At 39.9% G+C, this 20,835-nt stretch overlaps 1 protein-coding gene across 11 annotated transcripts; it reads left to right on the forward strand.

The window, feature by feature from the left end:
- The first annotated feature begins 11 nt into the window (after positions 1-11).
- On the forward strand, positions 12-20,723 carry CEP104 (centrosomal protein 104). Of its 11 annotated transcripts, none has more exons than XR_007506137.1 (24): positions 12-86; positions 859-1,023; positions 1,539-1,712; positions 2,037-2,175; positions 2,844-2,909; positions 3,290-3,366; positions 3,535-3,703; positions 3,923-4,081; positions 4,714-4,962; positions 5,856-6,059; positions 6,584-6,751; positions 7,416-7,589; positions 9,142-9,318; positions 9,636-9,842; positions 10,342-10,458; positions 11,066-11,102; positions 11,625-11,706; positions 12,314-12,422; positions 12,730-12,868; positions 13,307-13,374; positions 14,887-14,977; positions 16,228-18,927; positions 19,228-20,093; positions 20,402-20,723. XR_007506137.1 is itself a non-coding variant. In XM_049801519.1 (23 exons), the coding sequence occupies exons 2-22, from the start codon at positions 911-913 to the stop codon at positions 16,362-16,364; spliced, it is 2,856 nt and encodes a 951-aa protein (XP_049657476.1). In that variant the 5' UTR covers positions 12-86; positions 859-910; the 3' UTR covers positions 16,365-16,372; positions 19,228-20,723. The 11 variants fall into 11 exon arrangements, 2 of the variants coding, with proteins under 2 accessions (XP_049657476.1, XP_049657444.1); XR_007506138.1 differs by having other exon boundaries at positions 20,512-20,723; XR_007506140.1 differs by having other exon boundaries at positions 19,228-19,463.
- The last annotated feature ends 112 nt before the right edge of the window (positions 20,724-20,835 follow it).

Genomic DNA, 20,835 nt, shown 5'->3' on the forward strand with positions numbered 1-20,835 from the left:
CCGGGGGGCGGCTCGGGCGGGCGGGCGCGCATGCGCGGCGGCGGGCGCGGCGTTGCCATGAGACCCGGCGATGGGGCCGCAGTCAGGCAAGTGGGGCCCGGGCCCGATCGCTTCTCCCTCTCCGCTCTGCCTTTCCTCTCCGGCCCTGGCGAGCCTTCCTTGCCGTGCCGCCGCCGCGCGCTAGGCTGCTGCTTAGGGTGGTTTTGTCCCCCCGCCCCCTTGAGCCGGCGCCGTGACCCCTGCGGGGCCTGCGGGTTGCCGCCTCGGCCTGCTGCCGCCTCCTGTGGTGAAGCGGCCGGGGGGAAGGGGGGGGGGGGGGGGGGTGAAGGAGAGAGGGAGCCGAAATTAATGCCGTGATATCTCTACGACACGGGGTGGGGGGTAGCGGTGGTCCTTGGCCCTTGTCGTGCCCGGCCCTTGTCGTGCCCGTGGTCACCTGCCTTCTGCTGCCGCCCCTGTCAGCAGCCCAGGTGTGTGTGTAGCTGTGAAACGGCGCTAGCTGGCTAGCTTTTGGCTAAAGTGACCCTGTTCTTTATTCTTTGCTTCTTCCCTTTGGCTCAAGCGCACAGAGGATGGTACAGGCCGCTCCCGTGTGCGTTTTGGAACTCGAGTGGTTTCAGGTTCCATCTCGGATTAGCAGATTTAATTGAGTTTATTAGCAATCTCCTATACAAGTTAGGTAAACCCTCGTTTCACTAAGTACTAATAAAACACTCAGCATAAGAATATGATGCAGTTTGTGGTGCCAACATTAATTAAAGATAATCTAGATTTGTAGTCATCATCTACTGACTTGGTGGAGCACAGGATTTAAGTCTTTGGCTGCGGTGTTTTAATGTTGTTTTATTGTCCTTCCAGGGATTAGTTTAAGCTTGAAACATCATTGCTTTGACTAGCCCGCTTCTGCAGGATGCCGCAGAAGATTGGTTTTATAGTTGTTAGTTCATCGGGACACGAAGATGGCTTCAGTGCAAAAGAGCTGATGGTTCATGCACCGACCGTGAATGGATGGCGATCACCCAGGTACTGGAAGCGGGAGGTGCGGAGTCCTGAAGCACTGAGTTTAAAATGAGCGGGAGGTGTACCTTGCATGGTCAGAGTAGTTTACAGCATCCCAGACCAAACTGATTATAAAACCAGAAAACTTACTTTAATCCCGTGGAATCCTTATCCTGGGGCAAAAAAAAGCACCTTGGTTACCACCTAAAGGCATTGCATTGCATTTAAATAAAGTCCTTTAAAGGGAAAAAAAGGAACCATTTTTGTTCTTGTCAGTCTTCTTGGAGTTTGCAGCCGCTTTGGCTTAGTGTTAAAAATCCGGTCTTCTCACCACATCTTCTAGACATGTATGGGGTACTTTAACATATGCTTGCATGCGATAAGGTGAAGAGTGTTTCTACTCTTTGGTTTGTTTTTACAATATCTGCAATGCTGACTTAAACTATAATAACTTTGGAAAGTTTCATAATTAAATGTTACTTGAGTTGGAAGTGAAGTCGTCTTCAAAAAGGTGATTCAGAAATTGTGTGTGTTTTCAGACTCTGTCAGTATCCACAGGAAATTGTTCTGCAGTTGGTGGAGAGGTGTCGAATACGAAAACTGCAGTTGCTTGCTCACCAGTACATGATTTCAAGCAAAATTGAGTTCTACATCAGTGAAAGCTTGCCTGAATACTTTGCTCCTTATCAGTCAGAGAGATTTCACAGACTAGGGTAAGTCAAAAAGCTCTATAACGGTTTTATTACCTTAATCAGAAAGGCTTCAGGAGGAAAGAATATTCATTATGCTTTGCATGCAATATTAATACACTGTGCTGTAAGCAGTAAAGAGATTCCGTACTCACTTATATCTGTAGCAAAGCTGAAGATGTAGGTGTAAGAAGCATGATGTAGGTGAACAGTCTTGTCAGATGACAGCACACATTGTTTCAGTTATGAGAGCGCTTTAAACCATATCGAAGTACTAACCTGAGGAGCAGAAATACAGCTGTGTATTTGTACATTTCCTCTGCTTAATTGTTATGTTTTCCTTCTCAGTTATGTCCCTCTCTCGGACAATGAAAAGACTGATTTCAAAGCACGAGAGTTAAAATCTGTGTATATGGATGCAGTTGGCCAGTACCTGAAGCTGATTTTCCATAAAAATTATGTCAATAAATACAACTTATACGGTCAGGTAAGTTGAGTTAAGAGTCCATACTTGGTAAGCTAGATGGCATTTCAGTAGTACAGAATGGGCATAGAAATTCACTCCCTTGGTTTGTAGAAGCTAATAATGTTGTTTGAAAGCTGCTGGGTTTATTTTTGGTTTCTTTTAAAATGGAAAATATAAATAAGTGACTTGGAATCATGACCAAGTGCATGCAAGTTATCCAGAACAAACGAGTGAAGTGCATGTTCCATTACCGCCTTCCATTCTGAGTTTTAGACTGCACAGCAGGCTCTGTGCTGAACAGGCTTTCTCTGAGAACAGCTTTGCAGTTTCTACAAAGCCACTCTTAGTCTTTAGGATCTGATGTGGCATTAAGTGGAGGTGTTGTGTAGCCATCCCGATACAGAAAAAAGCAAATATCTGCCTCAGTTCTGCAGTGACTTTTCACTTCCATTCCAGAGCAGTGCAGGAAGGGAACAACTGATGACTGTACACTGTGGTCTGTAGATTTGGTAATAATTTTTTAATGAAGCATGAAGTACATTTAGCACTTAGTGCTTTTCTTTGCTTCCATACCACCCTGGAGACCACAGGTCCTACTTTTTTTTGTTCAAATTTTTTTGGTTCCGTTTTTATAGGATATGGAAATGTAATAACCTTATGCATTTACATTTTCTTTAAATCTATCCCAGGTTGCCCTAGTAGCTATAAACATTATTGGAGATCCAGCAGACTACAGCAATGACAGCAATAATACTGTAAGTGCAAAGCATCCCTGTCTTTTTAATGTTGCTACACGTACTCGGTTACAGGGTTCTTGGGGTAATGGAATGCCTCTTTCTTCTGCTAGTTTCTTGCTGTAGCAGAGCTGCCATGTATTGTTGGGTTTTGTTGTTATCTTGAAGCAAAAAAGTTCTCAAAAATTGAGCCTAATTTGTGGATACAAAAAATAAACCACAATCAATTGGAACATTTACGTTTTCAGCCTCTCCAAGATCTCTTGTTTCAATATGCCCCAAAACGTAAGTATTATAAGTAGAGTAGCTTATGTTGATTGTGGCAAGTCACAATTTCTGTCCTGAACACATACTTGATGTTGAATGTGCATTAAGATTTTTTTTTTCTCCCCCTTACAAAGCCTTCCAGAGAGAAGCTGATAGACCACTACTTAGGAATTAAATCAGATGACCCTGCCTTAGATGGAACTTACCTTGGGTAAGGATGGTTTTTTGCGTATACCCTGGCAAAATGTCTACTCAGTCTAAAGTAGTTCTCAGTCTCTATATTTTGGTAGTTCCCTGCTAGTGAAAAGAGATGACGTATGCTCAGACTGATTTATTTTGGATTAACTGAAAGGTTATTTTATCCATTTTATATCTTCAGGAAGCCTGACTCCATTTCACCTCTGGATGATTTGGCTTTTGACATGTACCAGGATCCAGAAGTTGCTCAGATAATACGTAGACTGGATGAGAAGAAGCGTGAAGCTGTCCATCATGAACGCTATGATTATGCCAAGAAACTCAAACAAGCTATCGCAGACTTGCAAAAGGTATTGTTGAAAGACTGTTTATCTCTTAAGCCGAACAGTGTTCCCGTGGTCCACTGGGGACCCTAGTGTTCATGTGGAATCATAATGATTTCCAGTATATTTTCAAAACAGTAATTTTAAAATCAGATAGCTTGATTTAGTAGCTTGGCTGGAAATACTGAAATGTATACATATATATGGTAATGTGATTCCAAGCTAGCCTGTTATACCACCTTCTAGGTAGGGGAACGACTTGGTCGATATGAGGTAGAGAAGCGCTATGCTGTAGAGAAAGAGGATTATGATCTCGCTAAAAAGAAGAAACAGCAAATGGAGGCATACCGCCTGAAGGTGTATGAGCAACTGGAGCTCCATGACCTTCTGGATGCAGAGCTGATGGTGGGTACTGTTATTCCTAATTCAGGAGGCTTTATTCTGTGGGTGTTGTAAATAGAAATGGCAGAGCAACCAAAATAAATTCAGGGAAGAAGAGTTGTTACACAGGTACTTCATGACAATTACATAAGGATTTTAAGTTTTCTATTTGGATTGTGGATTTCCCTAACCAAAGGCTTGCACGTCGCATTTTATGAACATGCTTAGTTCTCCATAGATAACATTACATTAAACTGTTAAGGTCTCAAGCAAATGACATTAGAATCCTGAATGTTTTGTATAATTGTGAGGCTACCCACTGCAGATTCATAAGGTACTTTCTCGTATTTTGAAGGGGTATAACAGTCTTATGCTGCCATCATGGCTAACCATAGAGAATTAATGTGATAAAATATAGTTTTATATTGTTCTCAGAATGGGAAGCTTTAAACTCTCTCCACACATGCATCTGCACAAAATTATTTTCCAATTGTTTCATAAAGCTGCATCCAGTGGCAATGATTACATGTCTGTGAGTGAGGTCTGGTACTTACTTGAAAGCAGCAGAACCTTGTTGACTGTCAGAGTTGTAGCTGTGCTAACTGATTTTAGTACATTGTTAGCCTTGCTTTACAAAATCTCCTTCCTTTTCTCAGATTCGAAAACCACCTGAATTGCCTTTGGAGTCTATGACTTATACTGACAATCCTCAGCGCACAAAAGCTACAAATTCACCTCCTTGTGAGCACACAGAACCGCAAAAAGGAGAGCCATGGAGAGCAGAGCCTTTGCTGGAAGAGAAGTCAGCAGATCCCTCATCTGCTGAGCCTGTCGCTCCCCATCAGTCCCCTCCTCCTCCTCAGACTCATCCTGCAACCGCCAGGGAAGCGTTTCCCAAAGAAAATGTGAGCAGCGTACCTCTGTTACTGCAGAAACCTGTCAGAGCAAATGATCTTGTATTCAACCTTCCAAAACAACAAGGTCTTTTGTGGTTATTCTTGTGGCTTATACAGTATCTGAAATTGACTGTGTTGCTGAGCAGTGCCCATCTAATAATTGGCATTGGTCTTTCTCTTTCCTGAATTTCTTTGGAAGCCTTTACAAATGTTCATTGAGTCTGGGGCAAAAGGGGATTATACCTGGTTTCCAAATAGATGAATGGAAGCAAATAGACATTAAATGACTAATCAAGGGTCATACAGCCAATATAGCGGTAGCTGAATTCTGCTTGCTCCTTTAATGGCTTAATAAATCTCCTTCTCAGAGATCATGTTGGATGAATCTACAGCAGCAAGGGAATTTGTTGGAATGTGGTTGTAGGGTAAGAGTCTTGGTGTCATGTCTAAAGAGAGGAAGAAAATCATAGTATCTAGTTAACCTGATCTTTAGGTTTTGCTGCTTCAGCTTTTGGCAAAGCTAAGGAAGACTTGTGTTGACTCTAGTAGCAGTAGTATTCGCTCTTAACAGGATGTTGACTTAAAATAATTTAACAAATAAGGCTTTATGACTTGCTGGCTTCCTGTCAACAGGTGATTTCTTCTGTAGATGCGTGCACTTCCACAAAAGGCATTTTGTGTGTATTTTATTGTATTCTATAAACAAGAAATAAGTTTTATTCACAGGCACTGATTCCATTTTTTCATGATGTTATTACGGGAACTTCAACATCTGTACTTAAATGTAAAGCAATACTGCTTTGATGGGGGGAAAAAAATGCACTGAGGTGAATCCAAGTAGTGATGAAACAACTCTGTATCTAAGTCATTTCTAGAATAGCCAATTTTGTCTTCTCTGTTAGGTTGAATTTTTACCTTATGATGAGAGACCTCTTCCAGCTATCTGCAAACAGCCTGATGAAGCAATTGCGTACCTTGAGCCGGAGATGGCTGAAGGGGCTATCGATGATACTCCAAAAAGTGGCATTACTGGGGAACCAGAACCGTTATCTGAGAAGGCACTGAGGGAGGCCAGCCCTGCTATTGAAGTTTTTGGAGAAGCTTTGGTAAAAAAAACAACAAAATATACACATAGATTATTGTGGTCTGTGTTCAGTTGATTTTATATGCGCTATGTCAACAAAGATCTACTGATACGGTTTTTACATGTTCAGAGCTGTTACTTGAAAATCTGAGATTAGAATTTGACCTTGGATATGTGGGTGCCCTTTTTCAACACTTATATGATGCTGTAGCTTTTATGATTGATTACTTGATGAGCTATTAAGCAGATAGTATCTGGTAGACTGCTTTAGGGTACGGACCCTACCAGAATACCCATAACTTGCCGCTGTCGTTTGCAGGGAGAGAAATTGTTGCTGTGTGCGAAATGGTTCCTTGACCCTGACCTGTTAATCCATTTTATTAATCGTTTTTCAAAAGTATGTGCTTTTAATAAAAGCCAAATTCCTGTAGGAAACACCTGGGGATTTCATGCTGAGGTTCATATGTTCTTTTGAGGCTGTTTCTATATATAAATATTGAAAGATCAGTATTGACCTTTTAAGAGATAAACTTGTTCTGTGTTCAGGTTTCAGGAGCATATTCCAAAACTTGGTCGTATCGAGAAGACGCATTACTGGCAGTGTATAAGAAGCTGATGGAAATGTCAGTAAAGACTCCAAAGGACGATTTAAAGAACATGCTGAGGGCTGCCATTTTTCTTGTAAGGAGAGCCATCAAAGACATAGTGTCTTCAGTAAGTTGTGATGTGTTTGATAAGAAATGCTCCAGTGAAGAACTGACAGCAAAAATTGTAGAACTGTGTGGTTAAGGCACTTTAAATAATTTAAATGGTTTGTGAAACTACTGTTGAGTAAGTTAAAAAAAAAACCAAACAAAAACCGAAACAAAAACAACTGAAATGTCAGCTTTTAGTTAGGATCAAGGACTGAGCAAAGTCTGGCATTCAGCAGCATGGAAAATACTGTCCTGGGCTGAGTAATGAGCTTGAGAAACAACTGCTGATGCAGTAAATGTGTACTGTGGTTGAGCCTTTCTTTTTGGGGGGGTGGTGTGTAAAGTTGAAATACAGCAATGAAGTAACTTTTAGTTTCCAACTTGAGAGACTACAGGAGACTTAGGCTTCAAATAAGCCTTAAACAAGAAGAAAAGAAAAAAAAATCAAGAGCTGTGTCACTCTTTATAAAACAAATTTTGAAGCCTTTCACCTAAACCCTAGCGACATGTTTTCTGGAAGAGAGGTATCCGAATGAAGTAGCTTCCATTAAGAGTGTTACCGTAATTCTAGATTCCTGTTGCTGCTGTTCTTCAGAACTACAGAAAAGATTTTACCACATTGTCTGAAAACAGGGATCTGTGTGGTATTTTTGTTTAGTGTCTACTTTTTCTTTTTAACTTAGGTTTTTCAAGCTTCCCTGAAACTCTTAAAAATGATCATTACCCAATATATACCAAAACATCAACTAGGAAAACTAGAAACTTCTCATTGTGTAGAAAAAACGCTTCCAAGTTTGCTTTCTAGAACAGGAGACTCTTCATCCCGTCTTCGCCTTGTGGCTTCTAACTTCATTCAGGTAGGTGTTTTTCTTCAAATTACGGTTTGACTGCGTTAAGAATGTCACAGAGCTTACAGGTGGATAACATCTAATCAGACTTGACTTCAAGACCAGAGTTTGGTGCTGTAAAGGATTATGCCTTACATGGAAGGCAAAGTGGGAGCACCAACTTAGTATCTTTGCAGTGTTTTTTCTAGCCATGTATTGTCACCTTTGTTGTGGGGGACAGTGTGGGGAGATACCTGCTGCTGCAGATGCAAGAAGGGTACGACTCTTGCATTCTTCTTAGTTGCAAGTGATCTACAGAGATGAGAGCAAGAAAGTACAACATACTGCTCAGGCTGTGTTGCAGTTTGATTGCATTTTTGACAGTCAACTTTTGAAAGTCAACTTAGCATAAAAAAGATGCCCATTTTAAAAGACACAGTCCGTTCTTTGCTCAATTGTTGACAAAGAGCAGCTGTGAACAGGCTCTGTTTTCCAGTAGAATTTAGAAGAAAGAACAGTAGTTCTGTGTGAAAATCTGTTAATTCAGTCCTGGGAGTGGAGTGGAGTGAGTCACTGGCTCTGGGTTATTTATCCTTGCTTGCATCTACACATGGAGGGAAAAGACTTCTCTTTCGCTGTAGACGTAACTAAAATTTTAACAGGGTTCATTGTGTAAAGTGCTCTGGTGTGTCACTGGAGCCCCAAAGGTGACAGGTTACTTTATTACTACTGCTTGGCTTGTTTAGAATAGACTTTGTAATTGAATGAGAACAGAAATGAGAAAATGGTTACAGATATATTTTTGTAGACAGGACATGGCCTGGAGAGAAGGAAAATGTGTTTGTTTTGTATTGCTGCTAATAGATGATACCCTGACTGAATAAGCAGTTCTCTAGGGAAGGTGCCACATATCTCTAGAAATAAGTATGTCCAAAACAGACCAGCCAACCTGGTGACAACTGCATCTGGTCCTCAGGAAGAGGGACTGCAGGACACCATCATCTGCTTGAGTGTCTGTCAGCTGACAGGAACTGGGAGGAGGGGTGCTTTGGGTTATTAAACATTCCGCTACCTGCAAAGAAATAAAACATTGAGCTTTGAATAACAGCAGAATTTAGCCCTTTGCAATATAGAATGAGAAGTTATAAGATGGCATGTGTTTTCTGAAGCACTTTTGAAATCCATCTTGATGCAATGTCAAGACTTTGCATCCTTTGTGACACTTCTCATCTACCTTCTCCTCAGATAGTTCGGTGTAAGATGGAGTTCTTGAAATTCTTCTTACAGCCCAGTTCTATAACTCTTGCTCATCTGAGCATGACTAAGATTTTTATCGAGTTCTCAGTAGCTTTCTCTCTGATGCCAAAAGCAAGACCAAACATCTGTATAATCCTCTTTTTAAAACCTTTGCAAGTAACTTCTGGCTGCTAAAGTAAGAAATAAGCAGCTACTTCTTATGGAAGGCTTATTTTGTTTTACTTAACTTGTTATAAGTAACTTAGAATAACTCTACTTTGCAAAGACAGTTAATTTTCCTCATTTAGCATTCCTCCATGCACACTGACTCTCTGTATGTTTATAGGAAATGGCACTGTGTAGTGAAGTTAAACCTCTTCAGATTGTTCCAGTTCATTTGGTTCAACCATTAAAACCAAACTCCCCAACACATCTGGCGATGAGTCAAGTGGAATTAGTGGCGTGCCTCTTGAAAGACATGGGAACTGAAAACTCTGGGTTTACCATCAGCAATGTCATGAAGGTAGGAGTCTGAGTTTACAGCACATGAAGTGTTTTCTGTTGCTGTTTTATTGGGGCTTATCTGTCTGCTTTGGAGTGCTTGCTGAATTACTGAAGAGAATTTGAGCCTCTTGGAGGTGACAACACACAACCATGTGAGGAGGCAAGATGCCAATGTGGGGAAAAAAGAATCGCTGGGTCAAAAAGTGTTTGGAAAAACCTTTCTGTATGAAGATTTCTCCCACTGCAGTGAAATAACTGTCTTAGACTAATAAGTCCTTAAAAAGAATGTGGGAAAAGAGAGGCTTTTTTTTTTCCCCTCTTTTTTTTTCTTTTCAGTTTGCAGCGGGAGCTTTGGAACACAGAGTTTATGAAGTTCGGGATGTAGCGTTGCGGATTATCTTTGATATGTACAGGCAGCACAAGGCTGCTATACTGGAATATCTTCCTCCAGATGATGCAAGCATTCGCAAGACTGTTCTCTATAAAACACTCTTTGATGGATTTACTAAAATAGATGGTAAACTTTCTGAAGCTGAAATTAGGGTATGTAATAAGATTGCAGAACACATGTAGCTACTTTAAACATTTCATTCAACTGAGCAATATACTGATTTCATAGTTATATTAGACATTGAATGACATGCATAGCAGAGTATCTTAAGGTGTGTTGTTAACATTATTTAGTGTAACAAGCTGGTGTTCAGTTTATTACATATACTTAATCTTATGAATAAAGCCAACAAAGAACACAGAGATGGTACTTTTGAAATAATACACAATCATTTTGGAAAATACACATATACTATTTTATGCTGGCTAGCCTTGGAAACAGTAAGCACAGGGGAAATGCTATGTGTTTCTTTCAGGCTAGTACAGAGGACTTTGGGGCAAGGGACGTGTTCCTGTAACACACCAATCATTTAACCAAGCAGGATGTTTCTTGTACTGCATTGACCATTTGTTCTATGCTGATGTGTTTTCCAGTCTCTCCTATATGACAGATGGTTCAAAAACTTGTAATTGAAAGCATATTTCTTGACAGGCACAGAGAAAGGCAGCAACAGAAGAAGCAGAGAAACAGAAGAAGGAAGAAATAAAAGTTCTGCAAGGTCAGCTGGCAGCTCTAAAGGAGATAGAAGCAGAAGTTCAAGCTGGAAAGGTTAGGGTGGTTTGGTTTTGATTTTTGTTGTTTGTTTTGTTTTAATCCTTTTCTCCTCAGGTATTGCAGGCTTAGATAATTAACATTACTGTTGTCTCATTATAAACAAAAAAAAAAAAAAAAAAAGAGAGGCTCCATGACGTACTCCTCTTCAGCAGTCCAACTTAAAAACTGTGTGTTGTTTTCCCTAACATAGTATAAAATTTGGATTCTAACAGCTTTGTCTATCGTATGGTAAATTCAAGAGTCTTTCTACAAGTCTGAGTGTTTCTATACCAGCTAGAGTATAGGAATTGTACCGAGTGCGTCAAGGCCCTCCAGAAGCATGCTGTACTGCACATCCATTAAGTTTTATATCTGAACCTTAGAAAGGTAGTCAGCTACCCCAATGCCAGGAAGTAGGACTGTTTTGCCCCCCTCAGAAGATTGCTGCCTTAATACCCGAGAGATCTGCTGTGGGACCAGAAGCACAAACATTGTAATGCCCTGGCTCTGCTTCTAAGCTTTTAATACCAGAGGAAAATCAGAATATAATCTGTTCTTTTTCTCCCTGGCAAGCATCACAGTCATTAAGCAAATTTCTGACTTAAATTTCTTTATTCAATAGGAGAAAGAATCTGATTTTCAGAAGCCAAAGAATCAAGGTAGGTAGTTTCAAATAGTATTAAGAAATGTAGAGATATTTCAGGATGTTTTTGAAACACTGTGGATGCTTAATAGATTATTGAATTATCTCAGTTAAAAGCATGCCAGAGTGCTTCAGATTGGCTGAGTCTCAACCTGCCATAGAGGTAACTATTAAGTTCACAAAAGAAAATTTACCATCAGCTAACCAGTTAATTTCTAATAAGAAATTAGTATGGCTTGGCTTGAAGCCGTTTTAGGTTTCTCCTCAACCTGAGGCAGAACAGCTACTACATGTAAAAATAATCAGTGAAATATTTTACTGTTGTGGACCCCTAAAGAAATAGTTTCCCAGCTGCCTGAAGGTATCTTGTCTTGCAGTGCTTGTATACCAGTATGGCAATGTTATGATTCTATTAGATTTTTTTATTTTTTTTTTTTTTTATTTTTTTTTCTGTTAAGATCCAGAGAAGCAGTATTTCTAGGCATGCACAAAAACTAATGAAAATGTGATCTTGGTTTTAATAGTTCTCTTTTTACAGGTTACCAGGTAAATGAAAGCCCACAGCCTGGAGCAGCAGAGATTCCAGATGATCATGCCTCTGTTGCAAATTACTTGGATAAGTAAGTTAGATGAGCAGCTTCTAATCACCTTAAGCACTTAGTATATAACCTGCAAGCTAATAATGTTAATAACATTTTTCCAGTAGATCAAAGCTAATACCTTCAGCGTTGAAACAATGAAAAAGTAAATCTCTTCTAACAGACATGGAGTTATCGCTAGGCAATCCTAGATGTTGATTTCTTAAGTTCTTGGATAGCATGACCTTGAACTTGTTTTCCGAGTAGTTGTTTGTGGGACAAGAAATTGCCACAGTTTAACGTTCAACTGCCAGTATAAAATAAGGCAAAGGTATATGGTAGTTTTCATGTGAATTGTAGCATAAGGGCATAGAGAAAGCATTTGAAAATTCTGGAGCCATGAAAGCCAGTTTCAGTGAGCTGTTCTCAGTGCTTTTGTAAAATTATGTCTTTCTATAGGAACAAATGCTTTATAGTTGTATTCACCATAAATTATATAATACTATCTGTTCACGTCCTACCCATTTTATATGGGGAAAATGAGGTATACCAAGATGTTAGCTATTTTTCAGAATAGTTTCTAACAGAAGAAACAGGTTTCATTCATTTCACTCTGTGATGTTACTGATGTTTGTATTTTTTTTCCTAGCTTATGTATTTTTTGTGGTGAAAGGGACGAATCTTTCACAGAGGAAGGATTGGATCTCCATTACTGGAAACACTGCCCTATGTTGACCAGATGTGAGCACTGCAAACAGGTTAGGCATAAACTTTCTAGAGCTGCTACAAGACATTAACCATTGTTATTCTGCTTTTAAGGTGCAATAAGATACTTAGCACTAAGGTAGATGAATTCTGAACACAGCTGTGTGATCTTGGGTAGTGCTTCTCTAAGAGCAGCATTATAAATTGTATTAATAACTGGACTAAAATTTCATTTTCCCTTTGTCATTTTGGAAAGTGAGATTTAACTTCCAAAAATTGCAGTTTTTAAAATACTATCCTTATTTACTCAGTGCAGTACAAATCTACAAATCTTTTTGGGTGCCTCTTGCTCTGTTGCAGGTGGTGGAAATAGCAAGCCTGACAGAGCACTTGTTGACTGATTGTGATAAAAAGGACAGCTTTGAGAAATGTCAACGATGCAGTGAGGCCCTTCCAAAAGATGAGTTGCCCAAACATATTAAGAGCAAGACTTGCAATTGTGAGTAGTTTTGAACAGGAAGGTTGAACTTCAAAGGTCAAGTCAGTCAGACTTTCAAATACTGCAAATCTTTGGCGAGTCAGACCACTTCTGTTTAGGTACCGCACAGTGGATTTAGAAATCTAAGTAAATAGAATAAATGCCTGAGTTTCCCAGTGCTTGAAATGCTTCACTTTTATGAAGGTATGGGGGGAGGATGAGCGAGGAGAACAGAAGGCCTCTACCACATCCTTGCGGATTAAGCCCTATCACTCCTTTTGATCTTGTTTCAATGTAGATGATTAAACACGGAACTTCTTTGACAGCAGTCAATGGTAATAGGGTAGGAGCTGGTTTAGCCATAGGGTAGTTTTATGCTCTTTGTTGTGCAGCTTCTCCTTTTGTATTTGAAATTAGCCTGTCTTTGCCATTCTTACATTATTTTTCTAATCATTTCAGCTGCCAAACCAGAAAATGTGGCAAACCATTGCCCATTGTGCCATCACAACTTTTCCCCAGGAGACGAGGTAAGACTGCCTTCCAGACTGATCTGCTGTTGTTATGTCAGTGGGAGTGAATTCCTGTCCTCTTCTAACACTGACTTATACCCGCCAACTTAAGAACTTGCCTGGACTATTGCTGGGGTCTATAATGGCTACCTCACGCTCTAGGGACCATAGTTGAACCTGGGTCTTTCGCCCTTAGAGGTGTATATGGGAACCACAGGGCTACAGGCTATTCAGTGTCAGTCGTCCTCCTCCTGCAGAGGCAGCTATACACCTCACAGCTTTCCAAATTCCCAACTACTACAAGATTCTGTGAGTTCACTTGTCAGCCCTAGTGTTTGGAGTGACATTATGCAGCTTAAAATACTGCAACAGGACTAAGCACATCCAACAGGGCATCCAGGATTAAGACTATGTTGATTTTGGTATAAGAAAAAAATTGACATGAAGAAAGTAAGCAAGAACTGCTATAATTGTCAAGAGAGTTGAGGTGGCCTCTCTCTAATTTCTGCATGCTATTTCCTTTAACTGCCTAATGCTGTGAAATCTCTGACACGCCAGCTCCAATTGCTTTCTGCAGTTGAAAATATGTATTGGTATTATATAAAAAGCAATTTGTCCAGAAAAGACTTAATATATCTGTTTGAGTCTTTTATATGAATCATCTAACACTACATTATGATCCTATTTAAGTAGTTCTGTGTATGATTTAATTTTTGGAAAAAGGCTATCCAGGGAGCAGCTAACAGCACTATGCTGAGTATTAGATCCAGTTAAATGTCATTGGCTGCTACGTAATCTATGTTATTTTCTTCCTTGCAATGGGACCATTGAGTAGTGCTTCTGTTCTCAACAACAAGTTTTTTCCAAATTTTTGCTTTGCCCAGCGTGAGGAGCTCAGAAAATACCGTAACTAAGTCTGAAGCGTTTGTTGAGAATGTATGTCTTGTTTGGATTTGTTTGGGTTCTGTTTGTTTGTTTGTTTGTTTTTTCTTCTGCCCAAATTATTCTTGTAAGTAAGAGGCTTCACATAGCCCTAGTTTGAAGAAGCTGTCATGTTCCTGTAATAGCAGTTCCTACTCCTTCGGGTTGCTGAATGCTTTAACTATTACCATAACCTTGTAGTTACGCCCATACCTTTCCGGTTTAAAATATGTGTAGAAGAAAAGATTTTCCATGTTATTTGTATATTGTTCTTTCCTGATATGAACTCAGCTGTTAGTTAAGAAAATTTTAAAAACAAAATGAATGTCACTTGTTTTTAATTTCGAGGATCTGTCTGTTTTTTCTTATTGTGATGTACCTTTTAAGTTACATTAAAAAATTGATATATTCATTTCTGTTTCACTTAGTAAGTCATAAGGTGCTCGTGCTTTTATGAGTAAGCAGATTTAAATGCTGTTGCCATAAAAACTGTATACAACCCTCTTTTTCCCCATGTTTTAAAAAGTATATGTGCATACACAGTGACTAGATAAGAGATCGGCTAATTTTGCTGGTATTGTAATATCACTTCTTTTTAATTGACTTTAGGCCTGGAAGTCTCACCTAATGGGCAAAGATGGCTGTAAAATGAATCAACGGAGGTTATCCACAATAAATAAAACTCTTCTGTTCCAGCCTGGTAAGATATTATTTTATGATAATAACGATTATTCTTTTTACTGTGTTGCCTTTGCTTAAGTGAAGTATTTCATCCTCGAGAGCAAGCTGGCTCTTAATTAGTTGTTCAACACTTTTTTTGCATTTGTGTAACCTGACTGGTATTTCTCATGCTGGTATAGGCTACAGTATAATTAGGGAGGAAATTCTCAAGATCATTCAATAACAATAATTTCAAAATGAGGGCATTAGCTCAGTGGATTGGGGAAGCTGGCATATTTGATAATTTGATCAGTTCAGGGGTTTTCTCCAGCATAATAGTACAACCATGAATAGAACAATCAGCAGTGATACTAAACAGTTAACATTCTGGAAAGCTCCTGAACGCTGACACAGAGAACCAGGAGCCTGATTTAGCTTTTAATGTCCAATCAGAGGATGCTAATCTAATCGTAATTACAAGATGAATTGAATAGTTAGTGCTGTGTACTGCTTTTCCTTTTCAATTCAGACCCAGGAGCTAGGCAGAATTTATGATTGTGCAGCTTCTTCACCAACAAAGAGAAACTGATGCTGATGTCAGGTGTTGGTTTTTTTTTTTAAACAGTTGTCTTTACGAAGCACATGCAAAATCCTTTTATTTCCCGAACACAGAAGTTAAACAAGTGGTTTTCACTGCCTGCAGCACCAAAACTCTTTTGGCCAGTAGGATCCAAAACCTGTCCTCCTTCAGACTTTTTTCAGAGTTCTTTAGTCCACTGCATGTTCAGGTTGTTGCTAGAGTTAACCTCCTCTGCCTGATACTTGGCTTTGCTCATATCTGCGTTTCACAACTACTCCAAGTTGTGAACTGTTGGATTGTCTCTTTTTGCTGTCACCAGTGAAATGCGGTTAAACTCAACAGTTTCCAGTCTTGAACTGGACCTACAATCATGTCTGTCTGTCCGTCTTCAGCTTTGCTGTTTCTACTTGCTAATGAGAATGCTAGTTAGTTTACTGCTGCTTAGAATTCGGAGACATAGAAGGAACTTAAATCCTTCCTGGCTATAGCTAAAGCTCCAGAGCAATTTCCTAGACCTAGGAAAGGAAACCTGACCATTTAGTCCTACCACTCCTGGTATGAGACACACCTCACCCTGGATGCCTGCCAACTTTTAGTTGCTAGTATCAGTCATTCGGACTTAATATATCTTGAGAATCAAAATGGGGAGTTAAGATTCAAGTCTGGGACTAGATGTGCTCGCAATAATGATCTGTATTTTCTCTTCACAGGCAAAATAGGTGGCCAGTATTTAAGGAAGCCAGGTCCTTCAGGAGCAAAAGCTCGACCTCCCTCTATAGGAAGCAAGATCCCAACCCCAAGAGGGGGCCCAAATAAAAGCACTGGCAAAACATACTCAAAACGATGACAGGACAAGTATTTCTCCCTTTGTCTTAATAACTGGGCATGTAGTTATTAATAGTTATTTTAAAATTGTGGGCAACTCATATAATCTTATTTGTTTGACTACATAGGACTGTTTACCAGCCTTGAGCAGTACTTGCTTAGTCTGGTAACTTTTGCGTTAGCTGTCTGTGCAGCACTGTGCTTTTCCTCCTAGAAATGCTCATGTCAGAAATATGCAAAATGTTCTGGGACAGACCTAGCCTGCCACATTCCCCGTATGGCACAAGGAAGGCCGTGCATTGGTCTTTGGTTCCTCATGTTAAAAAAACTCCCCAATGAGTATGGAGTTAACACGGTCACGCTGTGTGGCTGCTGTCACAGTCAGCACAGAGGCTATGCCCAGAGGTTATGCAATTCCTCTGGGACCATGGTTCTAACAGGCTGGCTTTGAGATCCAGTAAGCAATTTCCTTAAGGTCCAAAAGCCACAGTGATTTCTGTTTTGGCTTTCTTTGGGGTAAGAGCAAGAAACTGACCAAGCAGAAATTGTACTAGACTTTCAGGACAGAGCTGAAAAGCATTTGTTCTTTTGATCTAAGCGTGACACTTGTTTGCAATTACACGTTCTGAAAGCTTGGCAAGTAATACCTGTATTAGCTGACTACCACCTGATCGCTTCAGTGTAATAATGGCAGAATATATTACTAATAGTTTTCTGTCAAAATTGACTTTATAACATGCTGAAAGTAATAGTGTCAATAATTTTTGTTTGTGTTGCCGTCAGACACTTGTGGTAGACAAATGGGTCGCAAGTTTAATTGCGTGCACTGGTTGGCTAGGAGATAAGCTGTCTGTGTGTATTTCTGCATTACATCAGTGCATTTACAGAGAATTCATCATCATTAAACTTGAGGAAACACCACTGAAAATAGGGATATACAATGAGCAAAACAGGCTTGTTGCAGTCGCGCAGGTTCCTTTGATGTGATGATGATGTTGATATCTTAGTGATGCCATTGTTCATCTGCTATGATGTGCAGCTGGCATAAGGTGAAATGAAAAATGCATGCACGCGTAGAAGGAAATACATGTCAGACTATACGAAAAATGTATCTCGGTTATCTGAAAGACGTGTATGATCCTATATAGATAAACTCTTGAACCATATGTCGTTCAAGAATTCCATAGGCAAAAAAAAAGGAGAAATTGCAATGTAGGCAAGGAAGGCTATGGGGTTTGGTTTTTCCACTGCAAATCCTATAGTGTGGATTTATTTGCTTCACTTAGGGCATGTTTACAAGTAGGGCCAGGAATTGGAAAGCTTTTTCAGGTGTCCACTCCTCAGGTATAATGAAGTAAGTCAAAGAAACATGCCGTTCTTTGGTGATTAGTTTAGCCACTGTGCCAGGATCTAGTGTATTTTGATAGGAAAGAAGACACTATTAGTGTGTTTACAACAGCTGCCTTTTTCTTCCGTGTATTTGTTGTGATAAATTTTGTCAGTTAAAATGAGGCAAATTTATAGCCATTGTAAAAGCTTACAAGTCCATTTATTTGTGCTAGGCGGTAAAACTCTTGGTTCTTTCATTGGAAATGGGAACCGTTCTTTTTTCAAAAACTGACTGGTATCCTTGAACACCTCGTAAGTTAGCTGAAAGCTCTAGTTGACCCTGCAAGGAAAGGAATTGGATCAGGGCTATTATAAAATGTTTCCACTCATTTTTAAAATGCTTAGAAACATTACTTTGACAGATATCTTTGCTTTCTTTTCTAATACTGGTTGGTGTCTGTAATTTTACAAGTTCAAGCATGTTAATAATGTCGAGTGAAATAGATGTCTCTTCCTTGGGTCTGCCAAGGCTCTAGGAGTAACACGAGCCATGCATGGTGGGACGTGGTTTCGCTGTGGAAGCCTGGCCTTTACATATATTTCAGGTTTAGAGTTTTAAAGGCAGCAGAGCAGTACCCAAAGCACTACTCAACGCCAAGAATTAGCACCAAATAAAAAAGCTAAAGGGCTGGTTGGATATTGCCATATGACATGCCATTACGTAGGAAGTAACAAGAAATAGCTGTTCCGCGCTGCCTCTCTCGCTGTGCACTAAGTGCCTTATTAGTCCACTTGACAAGAGGATTGAGCTAAACCGCATGAGTCCCACTTGGTACATAATAAGAGTGTGTATTGATGGAGCTACTGTAAAAATTAAAGTTATGCTTTAAAATCTCACAGTTAATTCTGAAATTTATCCCCAAGAAATGGCCCCTTAAAGAAAAGAAAAAAATCTTTGTGGGGCCCTGAAAAGCTTGAATTAATAAATTTAGACCTTTTTTCCTGCTTTCGTGTACTTTCTTGCAGCTCGCTTCTAAATCCAGCTCTGAGTGTCTCTAGTTAGGTCTTGATTAAAATAAATATCCATAGACTACCGCATGTGACTGTTTAATAGCTTCAAAGAGAACAAATTCTACTGAGACACAATGTATGAAGCTTTGTACCTGAAGCAACAATCCTAACACCTCTACTTGTAACACTCGGGCAACTGCTTTCCAGGATAGCATTAATCGGTCTCACATCTACGTCCACCACAGGTACAAGAATGAGTGATCACGGTAATAGAAGTTTTGGAGGTTGGGGTTTTTTGCTACCACTGAGTGAATCTGCGGTATTGTTTTTTATATACATATTTTGTAATATGAGGTTTTTACAGTTGGGGTGCAGCCTGTCTACAAGCTTATGAATTTTACAGGTAGATCGGTGCACTTGTATTTGAAAGTCTTTATATAAATTGTTTCTTTAACTCTTCCAAATATATATATAACAATAAATATACATATGTTAGGAATATATATATATTAACAAATATGTATGCATTTTTATTTCTACTTCAGTGACACAGGTTCCTACTTGAGCACCTGATTCCTTATGCAAGCAAAATAACCAGTGATTTTGCTCAGAGATTAGCACGTGCAATGGACCGCAGGCTCATGAGCTGCTGCCTAGAGCATTTTTTCCTTTTGGACATAAAACTGTGAGCTTTCCGTTGTGCAAGTTTAATGAAAAAAAAACATTTGCAAATGTCCTCCATGTGTTCTGGATTGGCCACTATAGTATGTATACTGAATTGGTAAATACAGCTCTCTGTTACTCCTCAACCGTGGCTTTTTAACCCAGTCAAGCAAAGCGTAATTAATCTGTTAAATCCTGCATGTAGTAGGATGTGTGCTTTCTATGTTATAATATTATGGGACAACCTTTTTAAACTTCTTATTTAAAAAAAAAAAGGGGGGGGGGAGGAAGTAGTTAAAAAAAACAACAAATAAACCAAAAAACCCAAAACCAAGACCCCACAAATGTTACGAGTTATAGTGAGGGTCATATTTCCCAGCGCTGACCAATCGGAATAGCTGAAAAGTTGGGAGCTATGGGAAGACACTTTTACAGACCTTCTCTTTGGAGACATTTTCTCTTGGGTAGCACTTGTGTCTCACATTTGTCACATTTGTGTATGAGGATGTTTTCCTGCTGCTCTGCTCCACACTCGGGCCACCTGTCTCCCCCTGTGGTTGTTGGGGCTCCGGAGCGAGCACCGTAACTGCTTTTCTCTTTGCTCCATTGTAGAGCACAGTAATTGTTCCTCTGGGACCTGTGCAATAACTCTGCAGCTTTTTCACTGCAAGAAGTTGTCATGTAGGAGATTCCTGCCTCTTCCCTGTCCTTGCCACCCAGCTTAACTCACCTAAGGAGCAGGAATTAGGTATGCGTAAGGGAAGCGCATTTCAGAGCCTGTGTCAAACAGCTTTTAAAAGCCAAATGCATAGGCTTGGGCATACCACATTGCGTCTTAGGGCTTTGTAATATTTTTTTTTTCAAATCCAGACTAGCTCTTTAGCAACATTTAAAAGAAATCATTTCAACATTTTAGAGTGCATAACATTCACTGAGAATCCTGGGCACTTTGGGACTAAAAAAATGCACTTCTAAAGTGAGATATGAAGATAGTAACTATTCAATGGTAGGAACTAGAAACATAAGTGATAAAACACAGATTATTATTTTTTTTAGGATGTGAGAGGACCTTCTCTGAGCACAGTAGTACCACCACTGTAACTTTTAAAGGATGATTTCACTGGGCTGCTTCCTTGCACTTAATAAACAACCTGTGTTTTCTGCAGTGGCAAAATAAACAGTGGTGTGAAAAACACAGTGAAGCTTGTTCCTGTGCCATGAAGTCTCGAGCAAAATATTCCAGAGCAAAAAAGTTGCAGGGGTGCAGGTCCGGCTGACGGAAAGGAGTTCTCCAGACCGTTGGACTGGAGAACTTGCATCGGCAATGACGGTGCATCGTTATTAAAGAAAGAACGGACTGTGGTCCCCATCTCATGGGCTTTTTTCGGTATGCCCTCTTTCTCCGTGCTGTACCTGAACGTCAGCCACGGTGTTTTCCTCATCCACCTAAACTGCGGCGAGGACTCGAGAGCAGGCAGCGTCCCTGCGTG

The sequence above is a fragment of the Accipiter gentilis genome, chromosome 1 (genome assembly GCF_929443795.1).
Source record: "Accipiter gentilis chromosome 1, bAccGen1.1, whole genome shotgun sequence".
In the NCBI taxonomy this organism is placed as follows: Eukaryota; Metazoa; Chordata; class Aves; order Accipitriformes; family Accipitridae; genus Astur; species Astur gentilis.

Bases quoted from the DNA above. Each gene is read 5' to 3' on its own strand.
- CEP104 (XM_049801519.1), top strand. From the start codon at position 911: ATGCCGCAGAAGATTGGTTTTATAGTTGTTAGTTCATCGGGACACGAA. The intron at 1,024-1,538 runs GTACTGGAAGCG...GTGTGTTTTCAG, and splicing joins AATGGATGGCGATCACCCAG to ACTCTGTCAGTATCCACAGG. The intron at 2,910-3,289 runs GTAAGTGCAAAG...CCCCTTACAAAG, and splicing joins GCAATGACAGCAATAATACT to CCTTCCAGAGAGAAGCTGAT.